General features: G+C 34.3%; 1 protein-coding gene across 1 annotated transcript; it reads right to left on the bottom strand.

Moving 5' to 3' along the window:
• Positions 1-424: 424 nt before the first annotated feature.
• On the bottom strand, positions 425-23,980 carry LOC147068222 (decapping and exoribonuclease protein Rai1-like). The gene is made up of 5 exons (XM_085952130.1): positions 23,718-23,980; positions 16,878-17,374; positions 13,326-13,563; positions 8,897-9,032; positions 425-794 (listed from the first exon to the last, which is right to left on the bottom strand). The coding sequence occupies exons 2-5, from the start codon at positions 17,350-17,352 to the stop codon at positions 573-575; spliced, it is 1,071 nt and encodes a 356-aa protein (XP_085808256.1). The 5' UTR covers positions 17,353-17,374; positions 23,718-23,980; the 3' UTR covers positions 425-572.
• Positions 23,981-25,267: the final 1,287 nt, after the last annotated feature.

Below are 25,267 nucleotides of genomic sequence, written 5' to 3'. Positions count from 1 at the left end.
TATAAACTTGGTCTTGTACAATGCAATCTATAAAAAAGGAATGTACACATGCGTCAGCACCTTCTTTTAACCATGCTATAAACGTGGTCTTGGACACGGTAGGTGTATTTAATGTGCTTATGCGTCTAGAACTTAAAAATTTCGATGATTGCCATGTATATACATATACACATACTATGTAATTGAATGTGTTAAAATAAATTTTATTTTAACTGAATTTTGATTAGTATTTCAGACGTAAAATATTGGGAAATAAAAATATAAAACCGGGAATTAAATGCACTAAAATAAAACGGGGCTGTAGAAACTACATGCAAATAGCAGGAAAACGTAATTTCCTGGCACGTAAAATCAGGTTTCCACTATAATTTGTTTTTATATAGTTTTATAATACAGCTTATGAAAAATATTAATTTATACTCATTTTCAATTTATACTCATAGTGTTTTATATTCATTGGTAAATTAATTAAATCTTATAAAATTACATACTATTATTGCAAAAATATAATATGTTAGTTTCATGTTAGGTTTATGGGCGGTCTACAATCTACAGTAATATGAAGTCCTTAATCAGTTCCAATTGTCAGTAAACCAAGATGGTAGAAACAATTCATTCTCAGTGAAGTTATCGGTCAGTTGCCATCTACCTGATGATTCCTGAGGATGTTTTGACAACTCATAATGTAAATGTTGAAATTTTGTGGTGCTCCGGTCAGCAGATCGGTTTTGGAATGTATTTTTCACTTCTGTGAGGAACCTGTTGCAGAAATTCATACATTCGACAGTATTTATCTGAAACAAAAAATGAGTGTAAATTATTTCACTTTGTAAAAAAAGTATATAATTTCTTTCTTGGGCACAGGGTCTTAATGTTTCAGTTCAGTACTCCATCCCTATTTTGAACAGCGACACAGGAAAAATAGCCAAAATCATCAAGGATGTCCGATAACAGATATGTTACAGAAAGAAGAAAGTAAAAAATTATATAATTTTGTAGCAACACCAGCGTTGAGAAAAAGAAATTATTCTCACAATAAAATCAGTCTATCATGAAAATCACGACAGCGATGACGTTAAATCCATTAAATAATAAATTAATACAGTGCACTCTCAGTAATCCGCCACTCGATTATCCGACAACTACTATAATCCGCTGTTATTTTTACTAGTTGAAAGCACAAAATCAAGCTCTATAATTCGCCGGTATCAAATTCAGTAGTCCGCCGCGTATAAGCATACAACGCAGATGAGATGGGCTTATTTTGGAAACTTCTCCTTCGTAAAACGTACGTTCATCGCGAAGAAAATAATATACCATGGAGGAGAGTCCCCAAGGACCGCATCACAATAATTATGCCTTGCTCCAATGCAACCGGCACACACAAATTGAAGCTTTTGGTCATAGGGAAAGCCAGGAATCCTAAGCCATTCAAGAATATCTGCCTCACTGAACAACTGAGGGCTCTGGAAACGAAAACGGCAGTCTCCATTTTCGCAATATGTTGGTGAGTCATTTGAAATGTCTTGCATCTTTCTCATAGGTATAATTTCTAAAAAAAGTATTATAACATGTTATATATTATTATTAGTGCCAAGCCACACAGGGCGAGTCTGGTCGGCAGACCAGTCGCCGAGACCAGACCGATGCATGCAGTTATATGGAGCATGCCACACCTGGTCGCCCAGTAATCGCGCAAGCAATAAAGTCGCGCGATCAGTAAAATCTCGTTCGTGCGCTCGGTCTGGTCTCCCGGTCTCTCTGGTCGGGCGATCAGTAGCGATGTATGAAAACATATAGCTATGTATTGAGCGCTGCCACACTAGGCGACCAGTCGCCGGCAGCCACGCCGCATTTTTTGCATAATTGCGTATACATTCATTATTATTATTATTATTGGCTGCCTCTCTGGTTGCCGGCAAGTCGCCCGAAGAGACCAGAGTCGCCCGGTGTGGCTCGGCTCTTAGTATACAAACAACATATCAAAATACTTTTTTCAGAAATTATACATATAAGAAAGATGTAAGACATTCTTAATGACTCACCAACATATTGCGAAAATGGAGACAGCCGTTTTTGTTTCCAGAACCCTCAACTGGTATCACTAGCAGGCCAGAAGCGGGGTGGAATTGAGAGAAACGCACGTTGTCGATTGGCAGGAGTTTATTATATCGTAGTTATGCAGGGTATTGTCGTTTAGGCGGGTTGTAGACGCGGTGTTGCTGGCTGGAGATGCTTGCGGCTTGGCGGGCTGCCGATGCGGTTTTTTCTGGCTGCCGACGCGGTTTTTTCTGGCTGGAGATGCTTGTGGCTTGGCGGGCTGCCGACGCGGTTTTTTCTGGCTGGAGATGCTTGCGGCTTGGTGGGCTGCCGACGAAGTTTTTCTGGCTGGAGATGCTTGCGGTTTGGAGGGCTGCCGATGCGGTTTTTCTAGCTGGAGATCCTTGCGGCTTGGCGGGCTGCCGACGTGGTTTTCCTAGCTGGAGATGCTTGCGGCTTGGAGGGCTGCCGACGCAGGTTTTTCTAGCTGGAGATGCTTGTTGTTCGACGTCCGAGGCAAGAGAGATCATCATCACGCGCATCGAGGTGTGGGATACGCGGCGTTATGGCGCTGTTGTTATTCTGTCGGTTGTGAACCTTCCAGTTTTACCTCCGGATTGTCTAGTGGCGGCGCTATCTCATGTGGCCATTTTTTGGTAGCTTTGCGTCTCTTTAAATTTTGGCGGGGAACGTGAACGAATTTAAAGTTATGCCAAAATTTGATTGGAGGTAGGCCGTTCCTGGCTGAGGGTCGCGAGCGCTGCGAAGGATGGACGCAAGCTGCGGCGCCTCCAACTTTCCGGGTGGAAGTAGGCTGTGGTTTTTGGGACAGTCGTTTATTCTGTCAGTCCCTTTAAGGTGGTCTCATGGGAGACTGGAAATGGATTGGAAATCGACCTGATTGGTCCAAAACATAGCTCTTGTTTTTGAAAACTTTGTGACTAACGTGTCTCATGGAAAAATTCAAAATTCCATTCTTTATTAAAAAAATTAATAATATTTATGATGTCATAATACACAATTTCTGCAAAAAAAGATGAGCTTTTGTTATTTTCCAAAAAAAAAATGTCAATTTCTATTCTAATTGACGAATAGACTTGAATTATTATGAGGTGTTTTCCTTTAGTCTATTAAAATAAATAAATATCAATCAAATCAATAAAAGGGTCGAGAGGTTTTTAAAGCTTTTACCATTTCTTACAACATTTTATGACACCTGTTGTTTCGATAAAGCCGCGCTGCTGACAGGATCCGAGTACACTCGGACCAAGCGCACCTTCATACTAACTACTCCTATACGAGCTAGCTCGGAAGAATAGAACGCGGTCCGAGTTCACCAAGATCGGACGCCTTCGTCCGAGTGCGCTCGGATTACCGGCAAAACAATAGTTCTCTACATTTGCTTCTTCTTCTTCTTCCACGGCGGTACATCCCGGGGTGGGATTTGGCCTCCTCCACAACCGCTTTCCACTCACTCCGGTCTCTTGCCACACTTCTTCAGTTACCGGGTCTTCCTATATGAAGCCAGTCCACTTCTAGGGCGTCAGCCCATCTCCTTCTTGCTTCAAGCATTCTCTCCACATGTCCCGCCCATTGTAGTCTTTGGGACTTACAGTATCTTATGATTATTTGCTGTTCAATCAGCTCTTCCAACTCGTGGTTCATTTTTATTCTGTAGTTCCCATTTTCCAACGTGGGTCCAAAGATTTTTCGGAGTATTTTGCGCTCGAAGACAGCTAATTTATTTTTTATCTCGTTTTGAGTCAAGCAACAAGTCTCACAGCCATAAGTGACCACTGGCCTTATAATTGTTTTATATAATAGAAGTTTACTTCTTCGGCCTAGAATTTTCGACCCCACCAGTTGCTTGCAGGCATGCCAGCATTTATTCCCGTAGATAAGGCGGATTTTTATCTCCTCTGCTGTCTTATTTTGGGTATTTAGGCTGGATCCGAGATACATGAACTTATCCACCCCTTCATATGTATGCTGTCCTATGTCTATATTCTGTAGCGGTATCTGATTGTGTGTGCTGACCATATACTTAGTTTTAGACTAGTTTATTTGCAGCGTTTTCAGCTTTTATTTTCATAGTGCCACCATGGTCGATCATCCTCTGTTTGGATTTGCTTGTAATTACTATGTCGTCAGCATAAGTGCACATCTGCGTTGTACTATTATCTACCCATCCTCTTATGTTGGTTTCACGAGCTATGGATTCCACCACAAGGTTAAATACCATAGTGGATAGCGCATCCCCATGTCTCACACCTAATTCGATTTTGAAGCTTTCAGTTTGCTCATTTTGCACACTAACAACTGCTTGAGTATCCGTCAGTGTGGTCTTCATTAGCCTTACTAATTTTAAGGGAATTCCCAGTATTTTTAGGCTTTGCAGCATCTTATCCCTATTCACGCTGTCGAAAGCTTGTTTAAAATCAATAAACAGGTGGTGGAGTGTCAGGTTGTATTTGTGCGCTTTCTCCATAGTTTGCCTCATGATATGGATGTGATCTATGGTGGATCTATTTGGTCGGAAGCCGCATTGGTATTCTCCCAGGATTTCCTCACCATAGATCATTAACCTGATATACAGTAAAGATGAGAAGACTTTATAAGCTGCGTTTAGAATTGTGATACCTCTGTAGTTATTGCACATTATTTTGTCTCCCTTTTTCAGAATAGGCACGATTATACCCATCTTCCATTCCTCAGGTAAAATTTCTTTTTTTCCAAATATTGAGAATTATCTTGTGGATATTTGCTTCCAGTGTTGGGCCACCACTCTTTAGTGCTTTATTGTTTTTTAGCGTTCGCTCTTCTTACTTCAGGCAGAGTAGGCTCATCAATAAATTCCTCAGCAGTGTGGTACAGTACTTCTTCTGTTTCCTCGTGATCATTACTATAAGCCTGTGAAAAAGTGTTGTGAAATAGCCTTTCCATTTTCCATAGTGTCCTCCTTTTCGACCAGCATTTGTCCTTCACTATCCTTACAGGAGCTTAATCTGGGTTGGTAGGATTTCGTTAGATTTCAAGTCTTGTAAAATTTTCTGGGATCATTGTTTCTTCTTTGATATTCCATGTCTTGGGGTATTCTCTTGAATATCATTTGCTTTTTCTCTCGACAGAGCTTTGTTGCAGTTTTCCTCTTTTCATAAGTTTCGTAATTTTGGCGCGTTTCCCTTTGTAGGCATTTCTTCCTTGCTTCATTTTTTTCTAACAGTGCTTGCCTGCAATCATCATCAAGCCGTCCTGCATCTATTTTCACTTTATTTTCCCCCAGAATTTCTGTGGCACTCACTCGTGATAATACAGTTTTTTGTATTTTCCCAGTCCACATTCACATCATCGGTTATTAAAGTCATTTTTAATGTGTCTATAGATTCCTGGTATTTATCCAAAATTTCTTCATCCCTCAATTTTTCAGATTTCTATTTAGTTCTTCTCTGGCCTTCTTTTTTCAGTATTAAGGAGATTATTTGTTGTAATTTTGCTCTCACCAGGAAGTGATCAGAATCGCAGTTGGCTCCTCTGCAGACGAAAAAATCCTCCACTGTTGTCGCTCTTTTCGATATAAGAATGTGATCTATTTGATTGTATGTATTACTTCCAGGTATTTTCCAGGTTCCTTTGTGGATATTTTTATGTTTAAACCATGTACAACTAATTATTAAATTATTTGCAGCTGCTAAAAAGCATAGACGTTCACCATTATCGCTTGTCGTTTCATGCAAACTGTGCTGCCCAGTTACTTCTTTAAATGCTTCCTCTTTTCCAATTTTTGCATTGAAGTCTCACAAGATAATTAGAGCATCATGTGGGGAGACTTTTTCGCAGGCTCTCTGCAGATCTTCATAGAATCTATCCTTAATTTCCTCGGTCGCATTGTCGGTTGGGGCATAAACGTTGATGAATGTAATATTGAAGTGTACCTTTCAGTTTAAGTTTAGATAATCTCTCACTAATTGGCTCAAATCCTAGTACCGCCCTGCGGATATCAGAGCTGATTAGGAACCCAGTTCCATAGCGACCCTGCGTACCTGCAGATCCACTGTAATACAAAGTGTAGTTTCTCTTGTTTATGAAACCTGCGCCCTCTCATCATATTTCCTGCAATGCAGTCATGCCAATTTTGTACTTATGCAATTCAATTGCAACCTCCTCCATCTTGCCCGGCTGCAACATAGTGCGTACGTTCCATGTGCCACATCGTACATATAATCGTTTGTCCTTAATTCTTTGCTTGGGTCGTTGGTTTATGGGGAGTCCGTGGTCCAAGGCAGTTGTTTTGGTGTTCGTAATCAGGGTTTTTTTACCGTGTTGGGTGATTAGCCTTATGACGAACCCTCCTCCTTTAACCGGGCTTGGGACCGGCCATAGCGTAAGTAGAGTCGTTCCCTATTACTACAGGCGGAGTTTCTCTACATTTGCAGTATCTTCAAATATCGATTTTGACCATCAGTCTTTCTTTCATCATTTTCGAAGTATGGTCCATCTGATGACCCCTCCAGTCCAAAAACCATATCAAATAGTAACTTACACAGCATGTAACAGCCTCTCTTGAATCACTTGTCGGTTTTCCTCGCCCTAAGTACAGCAGTTTTGCTTATTACCTTCCCATTGAGGTGAAAATATCCCTCATCACTGAAGATGATTTTCTTTGAAAAAATTATCATTGGTTGCCTACTCTTCCAAGACCCAATTGGTGGATCTGTGATGCTGCCCGTGGATCTTATACGGGTGTAAGTGAAGGTTTTTATGCAAAATAAGAAGCCGTTGCTGCGATCTTTTTTGAATTGACATTTCTGGCTCTTCGGCCACACTTTCACATAGAGCAGCAATGTGTTCACGTGGTTACCCGCCTAAAGCATGGCATCCTTATAGGATCCAATTTCATGAGGCCAGAACGATAATCGGGCAGATTCACAGATATGAGCGAGTCGACTACGAGACAGAAATTTCTAGCCTGTAAGAAATTTTATAGTCACCCTTTTGAAACTTAGCCAACAAAGTCTAAACTAAATAGGTATTATTTAATAAATACTTACGTATTTATTCATGATAATTACTTTTCTCAGCCTTAATAATTTTATCAGCAGCCTTGTCATTAAATTCGTACTTACCTAACTAGCATTACAATCATTGACCTAAACTCTAAAACTTATATTAAATTCATTGCATAGTAATTAAATATAAATAATTCATTCATTCCAAGCCATGTAATATAATAGTATTTAGTCTTAATACCTCAAAACTGTTTTCATATTATTTTGTAAAAATATGTCTGGGGTCGATTTTACTTAGCAAAGAAATTCGTCAGCCAACTAGAAAGGGTCTGTTTTGAAAGATGAAATTACTGAGAAATACGCCCGGTCACAGCAGAGGGTTAGGTACGCTCCTCGGTGAAAGCCAAGGTACCTGCAAGCTAGTAGTATGCCCTGTGCGAAGCGCCTTTTTTGTGATTGTCAGGACAGAATAAATGTTGAATTATTACATTTATCACCTACTTTATTTTTCGGAGACTTGATCTAAGCCCCTAGAAGATTCATTCGGGCTCTCGATACGTCGGCCGCGACAGGCCGGCGTCGTCTCCGTGAAATTAAATTTATTTATTTTATAAATATTTTGTTTTAAATTTATATGCTGTACTGTAAACTGTAAATGTATTTTGTCAAATAAAACGCCCTGTTTCCGCCCGCAAATCCACATTATCAATCAAGCACGCATATCCCCGAGAGTGAAGCCAGCAGACGATAAACCTTGACCTTACTTCATCATGGGGGTGTCCAGCGCAACCTACGCCCCCCGTCCTTTCGGGGGTGATAACGTGAATGGGCTGGACGAATATGGCAATTGTACAGGTGTAAGGTCATCCAAAACATTACTAGTCTCTTTTTAAGTCTCGGCATGTACTACCCATACTCAGTACGTGTGGCCCAATAAACTTGTTCGAAGTTTGAACGCATGCGATGGGATCATCGCCGCTACAAGCTAGTTGGTACTGTTGGTAGACTTTCAATACTATTGACATTAAATGCGCGCGAGCGAGATAGCATAATACACGCATGTCTAGCCGTGATATACTCAACTGTCATTGGAGTCATTGCTCTCCCTTTCTCCCCAGTTGTAAAGTTGGTATAGTGCAGGACAGAAATGGTGACAAGTTCGTTTTGAGTATGAGACTTATGTCAGTTGACGTCAGTCTCAAGTCCCGGAATAGGTACTAGTGCTCGAGTTCTGATAAGTATTTACGCATTTATCTGGTTTCATCACGTCGAGTTTCTCGATTTTTTAGTGTTATAATTGGAACTTTTAAACTGAATTAAAATTTTATGCATGATTGTATAAATGGATAATAATTATTATGTAAACAATTTGTGTAAAAATGGCTTCTAAAAAGTCAAGTATGCCAAACGCTCTATATAATATCCCAAATACTATTAAGTATTTTGGAACAAGTTTCGATACTAAGTATTTTTTTATACTGGTAGTAAGAAAACTTAGTCTTCAAAATCGACGAGTTTTCCCATCTCTAAATTCTACCCAATTCTGACCTTAATTTTCGTAGCATGATTTTTATGCATCATGTTAAATGGTAAAATTTCAACTGACGATATGATGAAATACGCATGAAATATTTGGCAGGTAACAAACAAATGACATGACTGAAATTCGTACGAGTTGGATAACCCTGTATTATTTTATAATATTCCACTTTTATGTTATGAATTATGAATTTGAAATTTCAACTATAATACATTTAAATAAGTATAACAAATAGCAAACCTCACACTACACCATATATAGTAGGGAGTAGTTCCGGGCAGCTAGTAAATTATGTGAAAGCATTACTTACATTCCCAAGATTTGAAGCCAAACTGTCAACAGAAAAGTCTTCAGTTTTCTCCACCACTCCACCAGTATGTTTTCCACATAAAATTTTGTCGACGCCTCCAAATTTCGACTGAAGATACCATTTTAACATTTTTATTCTGAAAATAATTAAAACGTGTAGGTAAAAAAAATTATATAAATCTGCGGGATAAAGTGCTATTTTTATTGCCTGGAAAGCGAGATTGACCGTATTACGGGAAGAAGTGACCTTATAGCACAATACAGAACAATATTAATTATATGAACCATAAACCTGGATCGTGCATATTGCCAAGTTAATCCAGATGGTGCTGCATCATGCTCTTAGTGTAATGGGCCAAAGCCCACATTTGAATAAAAATTTTGTGTAGCACCGCAAGTCAATCAAGCAACAAAACAATCAATCTGTTGTCATAGAACCTAAATTACTTCTTCCATAAAGATGTAGTTAAAAATGAAAATCATACTGGAAAATCAACAAAACTGGCTCATTTCCCTCTATACATATCGCACCGTGAGTGTAAAACCAAGGCATATGCAAAAGACATATTTTGGATATATTAGGGTTTGAAGTCTTCGTTTTGTTAGGAGAAATAGAGTTTCTAAAAAAAACCATAATATTTAGTTTATATCTACATTATATTGCATGTTCTTTCAGTTACTTCACTTGTACATTATCAAGTTCACGACTTTTACAATTGTTTTGCATTTAATCTCGAAATTGAAAAATTTGCAGATGCCTTGGTTTTACACTCACGGTGCGATATTACAGTACTCATATGCACCTGCTATAAAATGTAAAATCGTAAAATGTAATAATATGCAAAATCATTACTTTTGTTACATTTAATTTATTCTGCCTGTCTAAAATGGATATATGTGTCGCTGAGTTTCAAAACCCGCTATAACACCTTTTTGAAATAATTGAGATATATATATCAATGGATTCGTTATTAAAATCTCTACATGAAAATTTTATTGTCTCTTTCAAAGTCCGCTACGATTGACTGTCATTTATGAAAGAAAATCAATGTGTCAATCAATTCACGCTATAACATTATGTGTTACATTCAAAATCCCCTATAACACAACTGACCAATAAGAAGCGAGAATCAGACGAAATGCAAGATGGCCGCTAGTACATTTATGTTGTGAGTTGCGGTAGGAGTTCTGTTTTGTTGATTTCATATTCTTACGATTTATAGTTTTAAAATGTGTGACGAACTTATAAATATGGTTAAATCTCCAGTTAATAAAGCTAGGAAGAGGTTGAGCCAACCAAAATCTTGGAAAGTCAACGAAATACGCCGTAAACGGTGAGTTAAATTAGACATAAATGTGTTAAAAATGTGTGGGTCATCATCTGAATTTCCAGTGGCGTGTAACTCAATTATGAACTGGTTAAAACTGTTCTTTTCTCTAATATATTTTTATAATTTATAATAAGTATATTTTTCTCTAAGTATAAAACTCTATAAAAACCTTTTGATGGGTAAACGTTATCACCTTATCACTTATCACATATTCAGCAGTGGCAGTGTTATGTTATTTAGAATATTTTCGGTATGATTTTGTGAAGAAAACAGTTTGTTTGTCAAGCACGCCACTGTTTTAAAGAAAATATTTAGCTCTACAGTATTATTCAAACGGTGCTCTGATATTAAATTTGATACTTTTCATAACATGTGAGCACCAAACCCCATAAAACCGATTTATTGGTCAGGCACTAATGCGCGACGATAAACCATGTAAATTATTATATTTTGGAGCATTTTTCAATGGTGTCATTCACAAACCGCACTTGTATGTTATCAATGTGTAGGTACTGTGAACTGTTTTATAATTTATTACACATAATAACTTAGTTACTTTATAAGTATAACAAATATCTTTCACATTCAAGTTCAAGTGGTGATGCTACTGGCTCAGCGCGGTGACAGATTATTGGACTCACTTATTTACATGTTAAAAAATGTTATGAAAAATAAAGAAGACAAACAATAAATTTACTCAAGTAAAATATAAAATAAATGAATGAAACATGTTTGCAGTCAAATTATGAGAGTACCGCGTCACTCATATTTTTTAAAACCAATGTATATATTTTATTTTATATTATTTTTGTGAGAACGAAAAAATATGCTATACATACAGTGTTTTTATGTAAATTGCATTGTATTTTTAATTGAATTATTTTTACTGAACAATGAAAAATTGTAACATTTTTAATTATTTTTAATGTTTCCGAATTTTTAATTATGTCTTTATTTATTATTAAAGTTTTCCCTTAAATTTGTATTTATGTAATATAGGAACAAGATGATAATGTTTTTTTTCATTTTAAACTGCTATTTTTTAATATCTACCTACTTATAATACTAATTTTAAATGAATAAAACGTTTATTAAATAAAAATATGTAACTCTTTTTCATCCTACCATGCACCACCAATGGAAGATTCCGACTTTAAATTGTCAAAAATTTCCCTAACAAAATACGCTATAACCTTCAATGCGTATTTCAAAAACCGCCATAACACTATGTAACTTACAAAAGCCGCTATAACCAAACATTTAAGTCTTTTATTTAATCAGTGGACTAGAATACAATATAAATAGATATGCAAAATATTTCCAAAAATAATCCATCGGGCAAAAAAAGAAAAACATCGATAATCCCTTTATCCATAAACTGAGAAGTTTTTATTGATTTTCTCAACAAAATGAAAAGATGTTATAGGGGGTTTTGAAACTCAGCGACACATATGTAAAGTATACCTTTAAAATGATCTACAAACATCTATTCTATAGGGAAACAAAAATTAAATTATTCACATTCCTTCCATAACTTGCCGCGCCCATAGAATATGCTGCCTCTAATAAGTGCATGACCTGAGTACACACGGGAAGATACTACGAATATAGTCAATAAATACAGATTAACTAGTGTTGGAAACAACAACCTCCTCAATAATAACTATGATGCAATATCTACCAAGCCTTTCAAAATACTCAAATTCTCACGGAACCTAGTTGGAGATCACTGGTGTATTTTGAAGAACTCATTAATCCCATTTTGGTAAAAAATAAGATTTATATTGAATACACTAGAGATATCGAATATCTATCGCAGTGAAAGATTCTTGCATCCATAACACGTCAAATCATTTAAAATCAATCAAAACATATACTTCCTAAATCGGGTCCATACAACAGAAAAAAATTGTAAATTTGTTAATTGGTTTCATTTTTTTGAAATTCAAATATAAAAAATGCAATCCCATCTCAATCCTGTCCAACAAAATAATAACAATAGAATACTGTCGTATAAATAAATACATGTGCATTATAACTTCTCGGGCCTATAAATAAAACGCTTTGTATTATAATTAAACTTACTCTAAGAATATATAATAAGAAAACTCAAGAATATAATTAAGAATTAATTATTCGAATATAAATAAAAATAAGAACTGCTGTCAACTTATCTAAAATAATAACAAGATAAAAAGAACTTTTTATATACCACATTTTTAAATTTTCTGTTGAATCATATAAACTTGACAATTCTATGTATTAATAAATACTTTTTTGTACTTGATAGAAATACTGAATAAATATAGAATACTGAAATGTCATTTTGACATTTCATATTGATTTCCATAGTAACGCACATATATAATAATAATTTAGTTGCTAGGACCCCCTTAGCAACCAATAATAGTGTTTTACTTTTTACGATTTTTTTCCGAAATAACTTTCCGTACAAAAACAGAATTAACTGAACATGAATTCAGTTCTGCTTAAAGATGGCTAAAAGTATTAAAAGAATGCATTGTAATCGTGTTCTGATATATTCTAAAAGTTTCAAATGTCTAGCTAGTCGGGAAGTTAGTTAAAAATCTTCAATCGTCCAATACAAATCTTGGACAAACAAGAAAAAATTTATACTGGACAAACAAGAATACGAGCTAAAAAAAACATGGTAATAACCCTACATCACGTACTAAATAACCAGTGTTTTATTTACTACACCTTCTGTCACGACCAGTGTTCCTTTGGCACTGATGTCATAATCATTGCAATGTACCAACAATTTGCAAAGGAAGTAAAAGAATAAATATTCAAGAAAATTATAATAGACACCCCGATATAATCGCTGAGCTAGCTTATATCATCTTATTGGGGTGGATATAATATTTGCTACTAAATTTAGACAGTTCTTTTTTTTGTCTCCTGAAAAAGAGGTTGTTTTGGATCTGTGAGGTTTACAAAATAGAATGACAAAATGAGATGACACAAATGCATTAGAAACTATAATTTTGGACCAACACCTTGCTCAGATTTTTTTAAACATCCGTCAACATGTCATATGGAGAACAATGAAAATGAATACAAAAAAAATACATTTACTTTGACATCGATGTTCCAACAGTTTTTAACTCAACGAATGTCGCTTTCTGAAGTCGGTCAATCATTTCATCGGGACTTAGATCCATCGGTATTTTTCCATCTCCTTCGTGTACAAGCTTTCCATCTGCTTCGGCAGCATATAGCATGTCATGGTTTCCTAATTTTCCAGCCAGTATAAAGAAGAAATGTGCTATCTCATTTACAGGCACATCTGTTTTCGGTGGCACGTCTGGGTCATCTAAATTATTCAACAGAAGATAAGAAAATAAGAATACAACAATTACAGGAACAATATTAGAAATAAACATAATATAGATGTCATTGTATTTCTATGAATGAAAGCGATCACTAGGTTAATATCAAATGAGGGTACTTGATCAAAATTGAATTTTAATTGGTCAGAGTTTGGTCATTTTAAAATCCCGTGAGTCGGACTCATAATTATTCCCAACATCATAAAAATTTTACTGCTCTATCTCAATGTACTATTCAAATTATAATTGGATAAAAATGAAGTTTCTTAAAAAAACAATACTGAAAATATATCAAATAATTATTATCATAATAATATTATAATAGAAGTACAAATTATGTACCTATTTTTACTTATGTTTAAATTTACAATTTATGTATTTATATGAAATTCTATTACTATCGTGGTCCTGTGTCTTATTCTCTTTTTGACTACTCTATTAACTCCAAAATTGGCAAATAACGTCCCTCTTTTTGTTCATAAACTTAAAAAATTAATTATTATCACTATAAAAAAGATTTACAAAATAGAATCAAGGGTAGTTTAATATATAATCATTAAATTGTACCTATAAATAGAGGTTTAAATTTGTTGATTTTCGAAATGTCAATTATCTCGAAACAAGATTTTTTTCTTCTGCCTTCTGCCACTATACCAATGAAATAACCCTGACTTTTTACATGCGCTTGACAATATCTCCCAAATATTATTTTTCGTCTGACGTGCCGAGCAATTTTTCATGGGGGAAGAATGATTTTTTTTTAAATTCCATTGAAAAAAAAATTTATTACAATAATTTAGTTCTTGAGATTCTATATTTCACTGTGTTTTTAACCGAAGGCATATCTTTTGTTATTTGAATATTTTTTCATTATTTTTAGAATTTTTAAAGAGATAGTGGGAGCATTTTAACCACACATCTTTCATATAAACCCCATCACATTTTTAGCGATTATGTTTGAGGCAAAATAACAAGCAGCTGTTATATTCGAATGACAGCCAATAAATTCTTTTTGTTCCTCTTTGATTTTCTCAAGGAGTGATTTATGGTTTGTCTCATAATACTGTTTAACTGACAAGGTTCTCGATACAACTGACCCAGAATACAAATCTCTGCTGCGTGATTCTAATAATTTTTGTTTTTTTTATTTCCACTAGCCATGATAAATAGGATTTATCAAATTAAATAAAATGCATGCACTTGTCATAACAAATTTTGTTGGCTACACTGGCTATTGATATTTAATGTCAATGGCACAGTCTAGCCAGCGTAAAAATACATGGTTGTACGGAAAGATGAAATATGAAGGGTCCGGAAATATTATGCATGAAAAAATTGAATTTGTAAATCATTCACAGGCCAGCTAAATTTTCGTACGTGCCATAGGTTTGCCAACTTTGCTATAGACTAATAATAATCTTTATGACAAAATGAATATAAATAACCATACCTCCAAAACTAATAACTAGAAAATATTCTTTCTCAAAAATGCAAATTACCTATTTGGCTTTGTTTTGTAAACAGCTGTATAGTTATAATAAATAAATATATAACACTGAAGTTTACTGTTTGTTCAATAAGGAAATATTATTGATTTGATGGACATCATCGAATGTGAAGGTTTATCAAAGGCAAGAATGATAACAAAAATTTATGAACTGATCGTTGGTTGTGAGTTTAAGCGTTAGTTATTTGGTGCAGGTATGTTTCTGTGGTGTTCAAAATTATGTATATTCAACAAAAATTATGCATTTCCGAGTAATTCGGTGTGGGATTATAAATAATTATAATAGAAAATTTTAACTTATTGTGAAGTAGGTATATGTTTTATAACTTTGCACTTTTTTTGCACTTTTTACTACACTGATTCGCCAATTTGCCTGATTACCTCGCATAAAATTAGATCAAATGATATAGTATAATGATATATATAGGTACATAATATGGTCCCCTTAGGTGTGAACATGTATTGTATGTGATGTATTTTTTTATCGTCGACTTATCAGTTCAAAAGTTTATCTTAAAGCAATAATAACCATTGATCCAATCAATAATAAAACTAATAATAATTGCATTTCATAATGTGTACATGGACTTTGTAAAAAAGTTTGCTAAAAAATTTAAGATAAACCATTTTTTTTAGTTGCGTCGAAAAACGACGCCACTCGAGTACAAAATATTTTAGCAACGCAATTCGAAAACGACGCAAGTCGAAACAATGCAACTGGAGGCTCTAGTGTACTGTATACCTATATCAAATTATTACAGAAATAAATATTATATTTAAATAAAATGCATTACACTGTGAATCTGATAAGGAAGTGTTTAAAATTCAATTCATCAAATCAAGACCACTTTAAGGTCACCTTTTCTGATTACACACCGAGGTTCGTTGGTTACCAAAGGATAATAATTGCATTTGTCACGTTGTTCCATTTTGGGACAGTATTACATCATTTATGAGATGACAGACAATTTTGAGAAGAGATAGCTGGTAGATAAATTTTATTAGTCAGATATATTAATTATTCGAAGAACTCCATTCAATAGGTGAAACACTGTAATATCAAAAAGTGTAAATAAGGCGTTCTTGCTTTTCTTGAAAACCTCAATCTTATTAAAATTAATATTGAACGTCGTGAATTCATGCAATTTTCATCATTGACATTGGAAGTACAAGATGATGTTTTATTTGTGTAAGTATATTGAACATTTGACAGCTCCATGAGGATGCGATAGACCCATTTGGTGTGAATGCAATAATTGTATGACACATCAATCTATTACATTAAAAAAATAATTAGCATATAAGTACATACTACGGTACAGCATACAGGGTTAGCGAACCTTTTTACGTATGCGTGCCAAAATTTCCCAAATATTACTTTTCGACTGTCTGTGCCGAGCAGTTTTTCATGGGGGGAAAAATGAAAAAATACTTTTTTAAGAATTCTATTAAAAAAGTTTTAAAATTGCAATTGAGTTCTTGAGATTCTATCTTTCACTGTGTTTCTAGCCGAATGCATATGTTTTATTCTTTGAATAATTTTTTCCATGTTCAAAGAGATCATGGAAGCATTTTAACCACGCTTCCTTCATATATTATTCTTTTCTTCTTCCATCTTTAGCGATTATGTTTGAGGAAAAATAACAATCAGCTAATTTTGTAAAGTAGTAAAGATTTTGTGACAAAATGTGACAATGGTGGTCAAAAAATACACACAAAGTGTGCATCAATTATAGATGACTCCTAAGTACAAAACATGAACAGCAAAATAATAAATAATTAGCTACTTACGTGTTAACATGTATTGCTCAAACTTATATCCCCAATGACAAGGGATGTGGTTGTCAGTATTAAACTCCTTTCCTGTCGGAAGGACGCACAAATATATATCTCCTTTAAAGTAAGTTGCTAGTATCCTCACTTTGTAGCGCAAGTATGGCATTTGAGCTATGGCTACTAAACTACTCCGAGAACATATAATGCGAGAGTTGGATGGATCTACGGTCATGAATCTTTCTTTATTTTCCAAGAGGTTCTTTAAAATGTGGTCCATCTTTCCTCTACGGTTTATCTGATTCACAATAACGTTTTCCATACCGATGTTTAAATCCATGTGTCCACTAAAATTTCTATAAGAATATAGATATTTCAATTCAGAAATGTCAGGAGAAATATTATCATCCTCATCTATGCTGAAGTACCCAACAATCTTCGGCTTGTTGAAAGAAAATCTTTGGTGCCGAGGCACATATCTATTTGTATTCATTTTGATTGATGATGACGGGTATCTGAAACAAAAGAAAATGAAGATTTAATTTTGTATTCTAAAGTTATACCCCGTTTACGCGCGATGGATTTACTGCTAGCAGTATGTGTTGTTGCGACCATAACAATAAAATGCAAATGTAAACACTTATTGTTGTGCAAGTTGCAACACTGCACGCATAGATCAGAAATGTTTAGCAGTTTCTGAATTTTCAGTGATAGTTGAAACTTTTTACAACATGTGCGCATACATGCTAGAATGATGATGGTGACCCTACCTACCCACAATTATAAAAAAAACACCGCACAGCACACAAACATTCACGCAATAATAACAAACGTGTCCCCTGACACTTGAAAAATGAAATTGGCATGACAAACATAATTTTTGTGTGAAAACAGTTATTGTCGCGATAGTTTAATTTACACACTATTACTGGCAGTAAATCCATACATGTGTACAGGCCAAAGAGATTGAAGATCTTGGCATAAAAACATCAAATGTCCACTTTTTTCCATTTTCATTTTATTGCATTTCTATATTCCCTGTGTATGGTTACATACAACTGTGCAAAGATATATTTTTTTAAAAAATTACAAGTCCCTCAAATCCGCTCTCAAAAATATGCCACTTTTCTAAAAACAGCAATAGTCCAAGGAATTTTGTTTGAAAACAACAAAGGTCCAGTAGTTCCACACTTTTATCACCAGGCGGCGTTAGGCGTTAGTATACATTCCATACTTGTTAGTGCCTGACCTGTCAAAATTATCTTTCATTCGTTCAGTCATTGGCATTGCCATTTTATGAAGTTCCTTAACGATTGTTTGTATATTTTATCATGGAATGTAATAGGATACAGACATCCGAAACGCCTCGTAAGAGAAAAGTTAATAAAACCAAGCAAACATTAATAAAAACCGCCAAAATAAAGGGAAGTGATCATGTCAATCATGTTGGGAAACGACTCTCAAAAAAAGTTATCGGTGAAGATTGCAAGTAGGAATAATTATGTATTCATAACATATATTCAATTAAAAACTTATACATTATTAATACGTACTAAAATATTTACCATGCTGAATAGTTTGTGTGATTAAATTTAGTTCACAATGGCTGTGATTACTTTGAAGTTATGACTTCTTTCGAATGCAAAGCATTGTATTTACTATGTTGTTTTATGTAAATGTATGTATGATTGTAATAAAGTATATTATGTAGGATTGTACTTAATTGATTATTATGTTTCCAGGTGCAAGAGGTTTCATTGTTTTACAAAAATAAATGAAGATTTACGGAAAGAAATATTTGAGAATTTTTATGAAATGGATTCTAAAAATCAACAAGATGGCTATATATCTGGATGTATAGAAGTAGTACCGATCAAGAGAAGACGTCCGAGAAAAAATACTCCGATAATAATAAATGATGTCAATGATCATGGTATATTCAAGCATTCAGCATCATATAAATATAAAGTGAGTATTCATTGAATTAATAAAAAATGTACATTCAAATTAGGCATTACACCTATTATACCTAATGATAATGTGTTTGAAAAACTAATTATTTTTTCTCTTTATTTACTTTAGATACGATCTACATCTGATGGTATTAACGAAGAAGTCTGTATGAAGGCATTTGTGGCAATACATGGTATTACGAATTCCCGGCTGCGACGTATTCAAGACAACATCACATTTTCAGGTTCGGCTCCTATGGACAAACGAGGAAAGCATCCAAATCGCCCAAGAGCAGTGCCTGAATCAGTGATTCAGTTGATTCACATTCATATACAATCATTTAAGGCACGTCAAAGTCATTATTCTTTCGCGAAAAATAAGAATGTAAGGTATCTTCCGGAAAATTTGACTATTATGAAAATGCACGAGATGTTTTTAAGTAAATACAGGCTTCAACTAAACTATGACACATACTACAGAGTATTTACAACTAGATATAATTTGTCATTTGGAGCTCCTCGAAGCGATACGTGTTCATACTGTGATTCAGTTACAACCAAACTGAAATTACCCGATCTCTCTGAAGATGAAAAACGTAAGATTGAGATAGATTATCAACTTCACCTGGCTAAAGCACAACAGTTTACTACAACGAAGCGAAGATTAAAAGAACTCGCAAGTGGTTCAAGTGATACCACAGTCATATCGTTTGATTTTATGCAAAATTTGCCTTTACCGAATATGGTAACAAATGCGGTATTTTATTCCAGACAGCTATGGTATTACATTTTTGGGATACATGACCTAGCCAGAAATGATGTATATATGTACACGTATCATGAAGGATTCGCCAAACGAGGTCAAAATGATGTAACATCTTTGTTACTACATTACATAAACCACCATCTGCCAGCAGGCACGAAAACATTGTATATTTTGAGTGACGGATGTGCTGGACAAAACAAAAATTTTGTTATGATTTGGTTTTGGTATATGGTGGTACATGTATTAAAAAAAATTGAACGAGTCATCCATATATTTCCTATCAGAGGGCACACATTTTTACCAAATGACGCTGACTTTCATTTGTTCAGCAGTGCAAGGAAAACAATCCTTGCAGACGTGCCAGAGGATTGGGATAAAGTTGTATTGGATGCCAGAAAAACTCCTGGGCCCTTTATTCTGGAGAAACCGGAGCAAAAAGATTTTTTAAATATTAAAGATACGTTAAAGCCTTACTTTAAGTCATCCTTCGGCAGAGATTTTCATCTTAGGCAAGTTAGAATGTACAAAATAGACAAGGATTGTAAGGGAGAAGTGCTTTGCAAACATCTCAGTTTCTCTGGACTGTGGGATAGATTCAATATAGTGAAAAGACATCAAATGCCAGTCACGATTGCATTTAAGCCAGCATATGATGGCTTAATTCCATTGAAAGGCGCAAAGAAAAAAAGATATTTTAAAATTAACTAAGTATTTACAAAATCCAATAAATGCATCATTTTATGAAAATTTGCCGTGTGACAATGATACAAATGATAACGTTGAAGAAGACAGTGAAGGTGTGAGTGATCAAGACTAATCAGTAGTAATATGCGCATGATTGATTTTATTTTAAATATTTAATTGAAGATTTTTTTAAAACATGTAAGTACGTAGCTTAATAATTGGTTATGATGTGTCAAAACCTTCTTAAATGTAGTATTATGATTAAAAAATAACAGAAATATATATTTTTTGTTTTATTTAATAAAATTATAATTTTATTCATACTATTTGCTTTTCCATGTTTTCAATTTTGTTATAAAAACGACAAAGGTCCAAAAATTGTGTAAAAACAGCAAATGTCACATTCATTTCTTTTTAAATATCTATTTAACAAACATCAATTTGATATTTTATTTACATACATACAGTGCATATAAGGCTCCTCCATGAATCTTCATTGTCAAATTATTAAAAATGTGTTTGACAACCAAGATATTATGTTTTTACCCTCTCCTGAAAAAAATGACCTTTGTGACATTTGCTGTTTTTATGCCAAGATCTTCGATTGGATTTCAATCTCTTTGGTACAGGCACTATAATTGTCAATTAAATGTACTTTATTTTTATATTAAATGAGTTATGCATTTTTTGAAATTGAATCCCGGGGCAAACTGCCCGTCCTGTTCCCACACCCCATCTGATATGGCCTGGTCTGATTAATATATTTGGCAGTAGATGTGATGTGTTCGTATCATTATATTTGTGTTGTATGTACAACCAGGTGTTTGTTTATAGGTAGGCTCACGGGGGGACTGACCAAGACTGCTTCAAACTGCTGGAGAAATAAAAAAGGCTAATAAATTTAAATTCTAATGACTCAAATGGAATAGTAAAAACTTATTACTATTCCATTTGAGTCATTATTTGCGATCCAGGTTTCGCCTTTTGGCATCTTCAGGCACTATGTGTACTCACCAAAAGGTAAATACACACTGACAACGAATACAATTAATTCTAACTTATATAATAAATGAATACAATAAAGTAGGTAAAAAACTTAATCACCCACCTATTAAGTCAACAAATTATGAATAGTTGAAATGTTTGTAAAAAATCCCTATCACTAATAATACAATCAATAGTCGTCTACATTGTCAAACCCTAATAATAGATCATTAAATAATAATCAATACATACTACATTAATAAATTTAATACTGAAACAGCAATCATAATAATCAATCAGTGGCGAAGGTTGGAGGTAGGCTGTTAAGATCTGACATAAATAGTACACACTAAACTTTTTTAGTCATACTTATTACAAACGTTTTTAAAATTCAATTAATGCCTGTGTCAACCAAGCCATAGAGGATAATAGTCAAAAAATATATGTCTGTCTATAAAAAACTACAATATTATGCCATTAAATCATACATAATTATATTTTGTATCTATTATGGTAGGTAACATGAATTGAAAAAAAATAACTTACACTATCTGTAATTAAATTTGTACTCTTAATTCAATGAAAACAATTACTTAAATATCACTGACAAATTGTAAAGTATTTTGGATGGTTGGATTTCCACAGCCTACTTCCATTACGATGGTTTAGGCAGGATGTAATTTGTATTATTAATTCAATGAAAACAAATAAGTATGACTGACAAAGTTTAGTGTGCACTATTTATGTTAGATCTTCTGTCAGAACAGCCTGCATTCACCCTTCGCCACTGATATCAATAACCTTTTAGATAATAAAAATACATATTATACTGACATCATATTTCTGTGGTGAGTGACTTATAAGTAATAAACAATTTGCAAACAAAGTTGCACCAATTATCTATCAGCTACTTGATAGGAGAGCAGAGAAGTGATAAACATTATGATAAGATAATATAGATATATAGATAAGATATATGATAATGATAACTGATAAGTATTATTTATCATCGCTGTGATTTCATATCTCTGCGCTGGCATTACATGTGCATAGATTTGCAATCCGTAATACTCACTGTCGGTAAAAAATAAAATGCACATGAAGTGGTGATTTTACTTATGCGATGATCGCAAATCAGGTATATGTATTGTAATACAACTGCTCATCGAATCGTTTTAAATGTCTTTTGGTCATCGCACTTGATTCTACATTTCGGACATTTTACTATAACTTTCGGCTGAATTTTTTGGCGAAAATTGTAGGTAATGCGATGATCACATTGGTCGACTTTACTTATGCGATGATTACATACATGAACACGCATTGTAATAGAACTCCTCATTGAATCATTTTGATTATGTAACAATATTTTTTTAATGTTAGGTACATATTAGACATTTATTTTAATTAGAAGTCGCATTGAACAAATAACAAAACAAAAAACGTTGGAAACAAAAATTGCAGTTTCCATTCTCGTAAAGCCGCGTTGACACGGTCCAAGTACGATCCAAGTAGACTTGGATAGGAATGATTAGTATGAAGATGTCTCATCCAAGTGACAGCTTCATATTATTTATTCCTATCCAAGTGACAGCTCCATACTATTTATTCATATCCAAGTTAACTTGGATGAGTAGGACGCGGTCCAAGTAGCTTGGATAGGAATAATTAGTATGAAGATGTCACATACAAGTGCACTTGGATAGGAATAAATAGTATGAAGCTGTCACTTGGATGAAACATCTTCATACTAATTATTCCTATCCAAGTAGACTTGGATCGTACTTGGACCGTGTCAACGCGGCTTAAATGTTAATAATTACTTTTCTTTCTGATAGGTAGGTATCAACACATAGGTATTTTGATTTCACATTAAAATATTTTGAATTCGTTACAAAAACAAATCAACTTATTTAGCATAGTGATGGCATTTTACGATTTACAGATGTGATGTTTTTACAGGACAAACATTTAAAATTGCCGCATTTTTCTACATTTAAAACAGAAAATCGCGATTTTATCACTGGTGGTTGTTTTGAATTTCATGATCGATATGTTACCGTACGCCACTGGTATGTAGGTAGGTACATAATATAACTAGGTAGGTACGTCTTGATAATTTATTAGTTATTAATATTACACAACAAATTGTAATAGGTACCTACTTACCTAATGCAGAAGACGTGATGCAATGGTAATACAACAATAATCATGATTGGTAATTTTATAAAAACATCTTAGCCAGAATGATGATAGGTATGGATGCTATAAAATTAGCTTCGTTTTTATAATAGTTGGTAGTAGTGAGTACCCACTAATAAACATGACGCCACTATGGCAAGAACACATTATTTTTGATTAGGTAGTGGAATCTATATTTGTGTTTGCAATGGGTCAATAATATTTATAGTGAATTGCTATAATTATTATAATAATTCATTGGTTTTATGTGGATTATATTTATCTACTTACCAACTAGCTTCAAATCAACAGGTGTAAAGACACGTAGGTACGTTCACATTCACAACACAAACAAACGGGTAGTTACAAGTTCTCAATAGTATATTAATATGACGTATATTTTCTCAAGTCAATATTTTTCGCGGTATCAATAGCGAAATAGGTAAGTACGATAATAATAATTATAGTTTACGTTTACTCTCAACTTCGTAACTTGCATCTCGTATTTCACCATACACGAATGACTAACTCTTTGGTAGAATCCACATTATATTAAATTATGTTATCCCCGGAAAATTAAAGTTTTATACAATATTGCCAAATGTAAACTTTGCAAGTTCCTTTTAATATGATTATTTTATTTATTATGGGGATACATTAACATATATTTATTGACTTTCGAAGAGGGGTTTTCTTCAAAAGACTTGTTTGAAAAGCGTAAAAAGGTAAATGTAAATTCAACAGCTCAATCTTGGATAGATAACACATGGGAAAAAAACATTAATGTACGTATAAGTGGCGGAGCACTAGGCAAGAAGCCAATGGCGCAAAGGGCTTTGTCGCTAAAACCGAAACCTAGAAATACCTAAAATAAATAAGCCAGGAAACCGAGGTCTGCCTTTAATACCTCATAAGGCTCCAGTTAAAAGAAAAGGTAGGAAAAAAGTATATCCAAACCATTAAAATCAATATAATTATTTTTTCCTTATACGAATGGTAAATTTCAATTTGAAGTGCCATTACGTAATATAGTGATTAATAATATAATATAAAACATTGGTACCTATATTATTTGCTGATTTTTTTTCTATTTGGGCTGACCCAAAGCAAAGAGCGTGATACAACTTAATGGTCCTGTTGCACTGGCATAAGCAAAGCGAATGTTGGTAGTAGGTACGCAAAGAGGTTGGTTTGGCAGTACCTACCTACAATCTTTTTTTTGGTTAACGCCCGTGCTCCATTGGCATGTTAGCGTTCCATTGACGAGCCAAACGGCCGAGGACAATGTCCTAATTGTCTATACTCTATGCTCTACTACTGACCAACGGACTGTTATATCCTTCCGATGAGTACTTTAAAATACAAATTAACAAATGAATCAATGAAAATGTTTAAAACAACTACAGTTTTTTTTTCGGTCCGAATGATTGCGTATTAAAGTCAATACCTAATCGAATTTGCATAGTGATCGACGGATGAAGTTTGGCAATTCGAAGAGTAAAATATCAAACATGTTTGAAATCCAACGAGCCTGGTCTGCGGATTAAAAAGTCTGCAGATCTGGGGTGCTCCACGCGAAAAAAAAGTCCGAAGACTGTAAATCGTCTGACTTGCGTGCCAATGGACCGCCGGCATAATGCCAGCGCTCCATTGGCGAGTCAAAAGACCGAGGATGTCCGATTTGTCTATGCTATGCTACTGATCAACGAACGAATAAAAAAGTCGAGCTGTCAAACGTTGCGATTATCGTAATGTCTTCCGATAATCCTATAATTTTGTATTATTTATATGTAGACTTGCATAAAATAATATAGTAGTGAAAACAACACAAGTTTTACGTT

This window comes from Rhyacophila brunnea, unplaced genomic scaffold (assembly GCF_057557595.1).
Source record: "Rhyacophila brunnea isolate RB1 unplaced genomic scaffold, BYU_Rbru_1.0 scaffold_3, whole genome shotgun sequence".
Lineage (NCBI taxonomy): Eukaryota > Metazoa > Arthropoda > Insecta > Trichoptera > Rhyacophilidae > Rhyacophila > Rhyacophila brunnea.
Note: the sequence above shows the minus strand (reverse complement) of the source record. Positions and strands in the feature narration are given on the sequence as shown.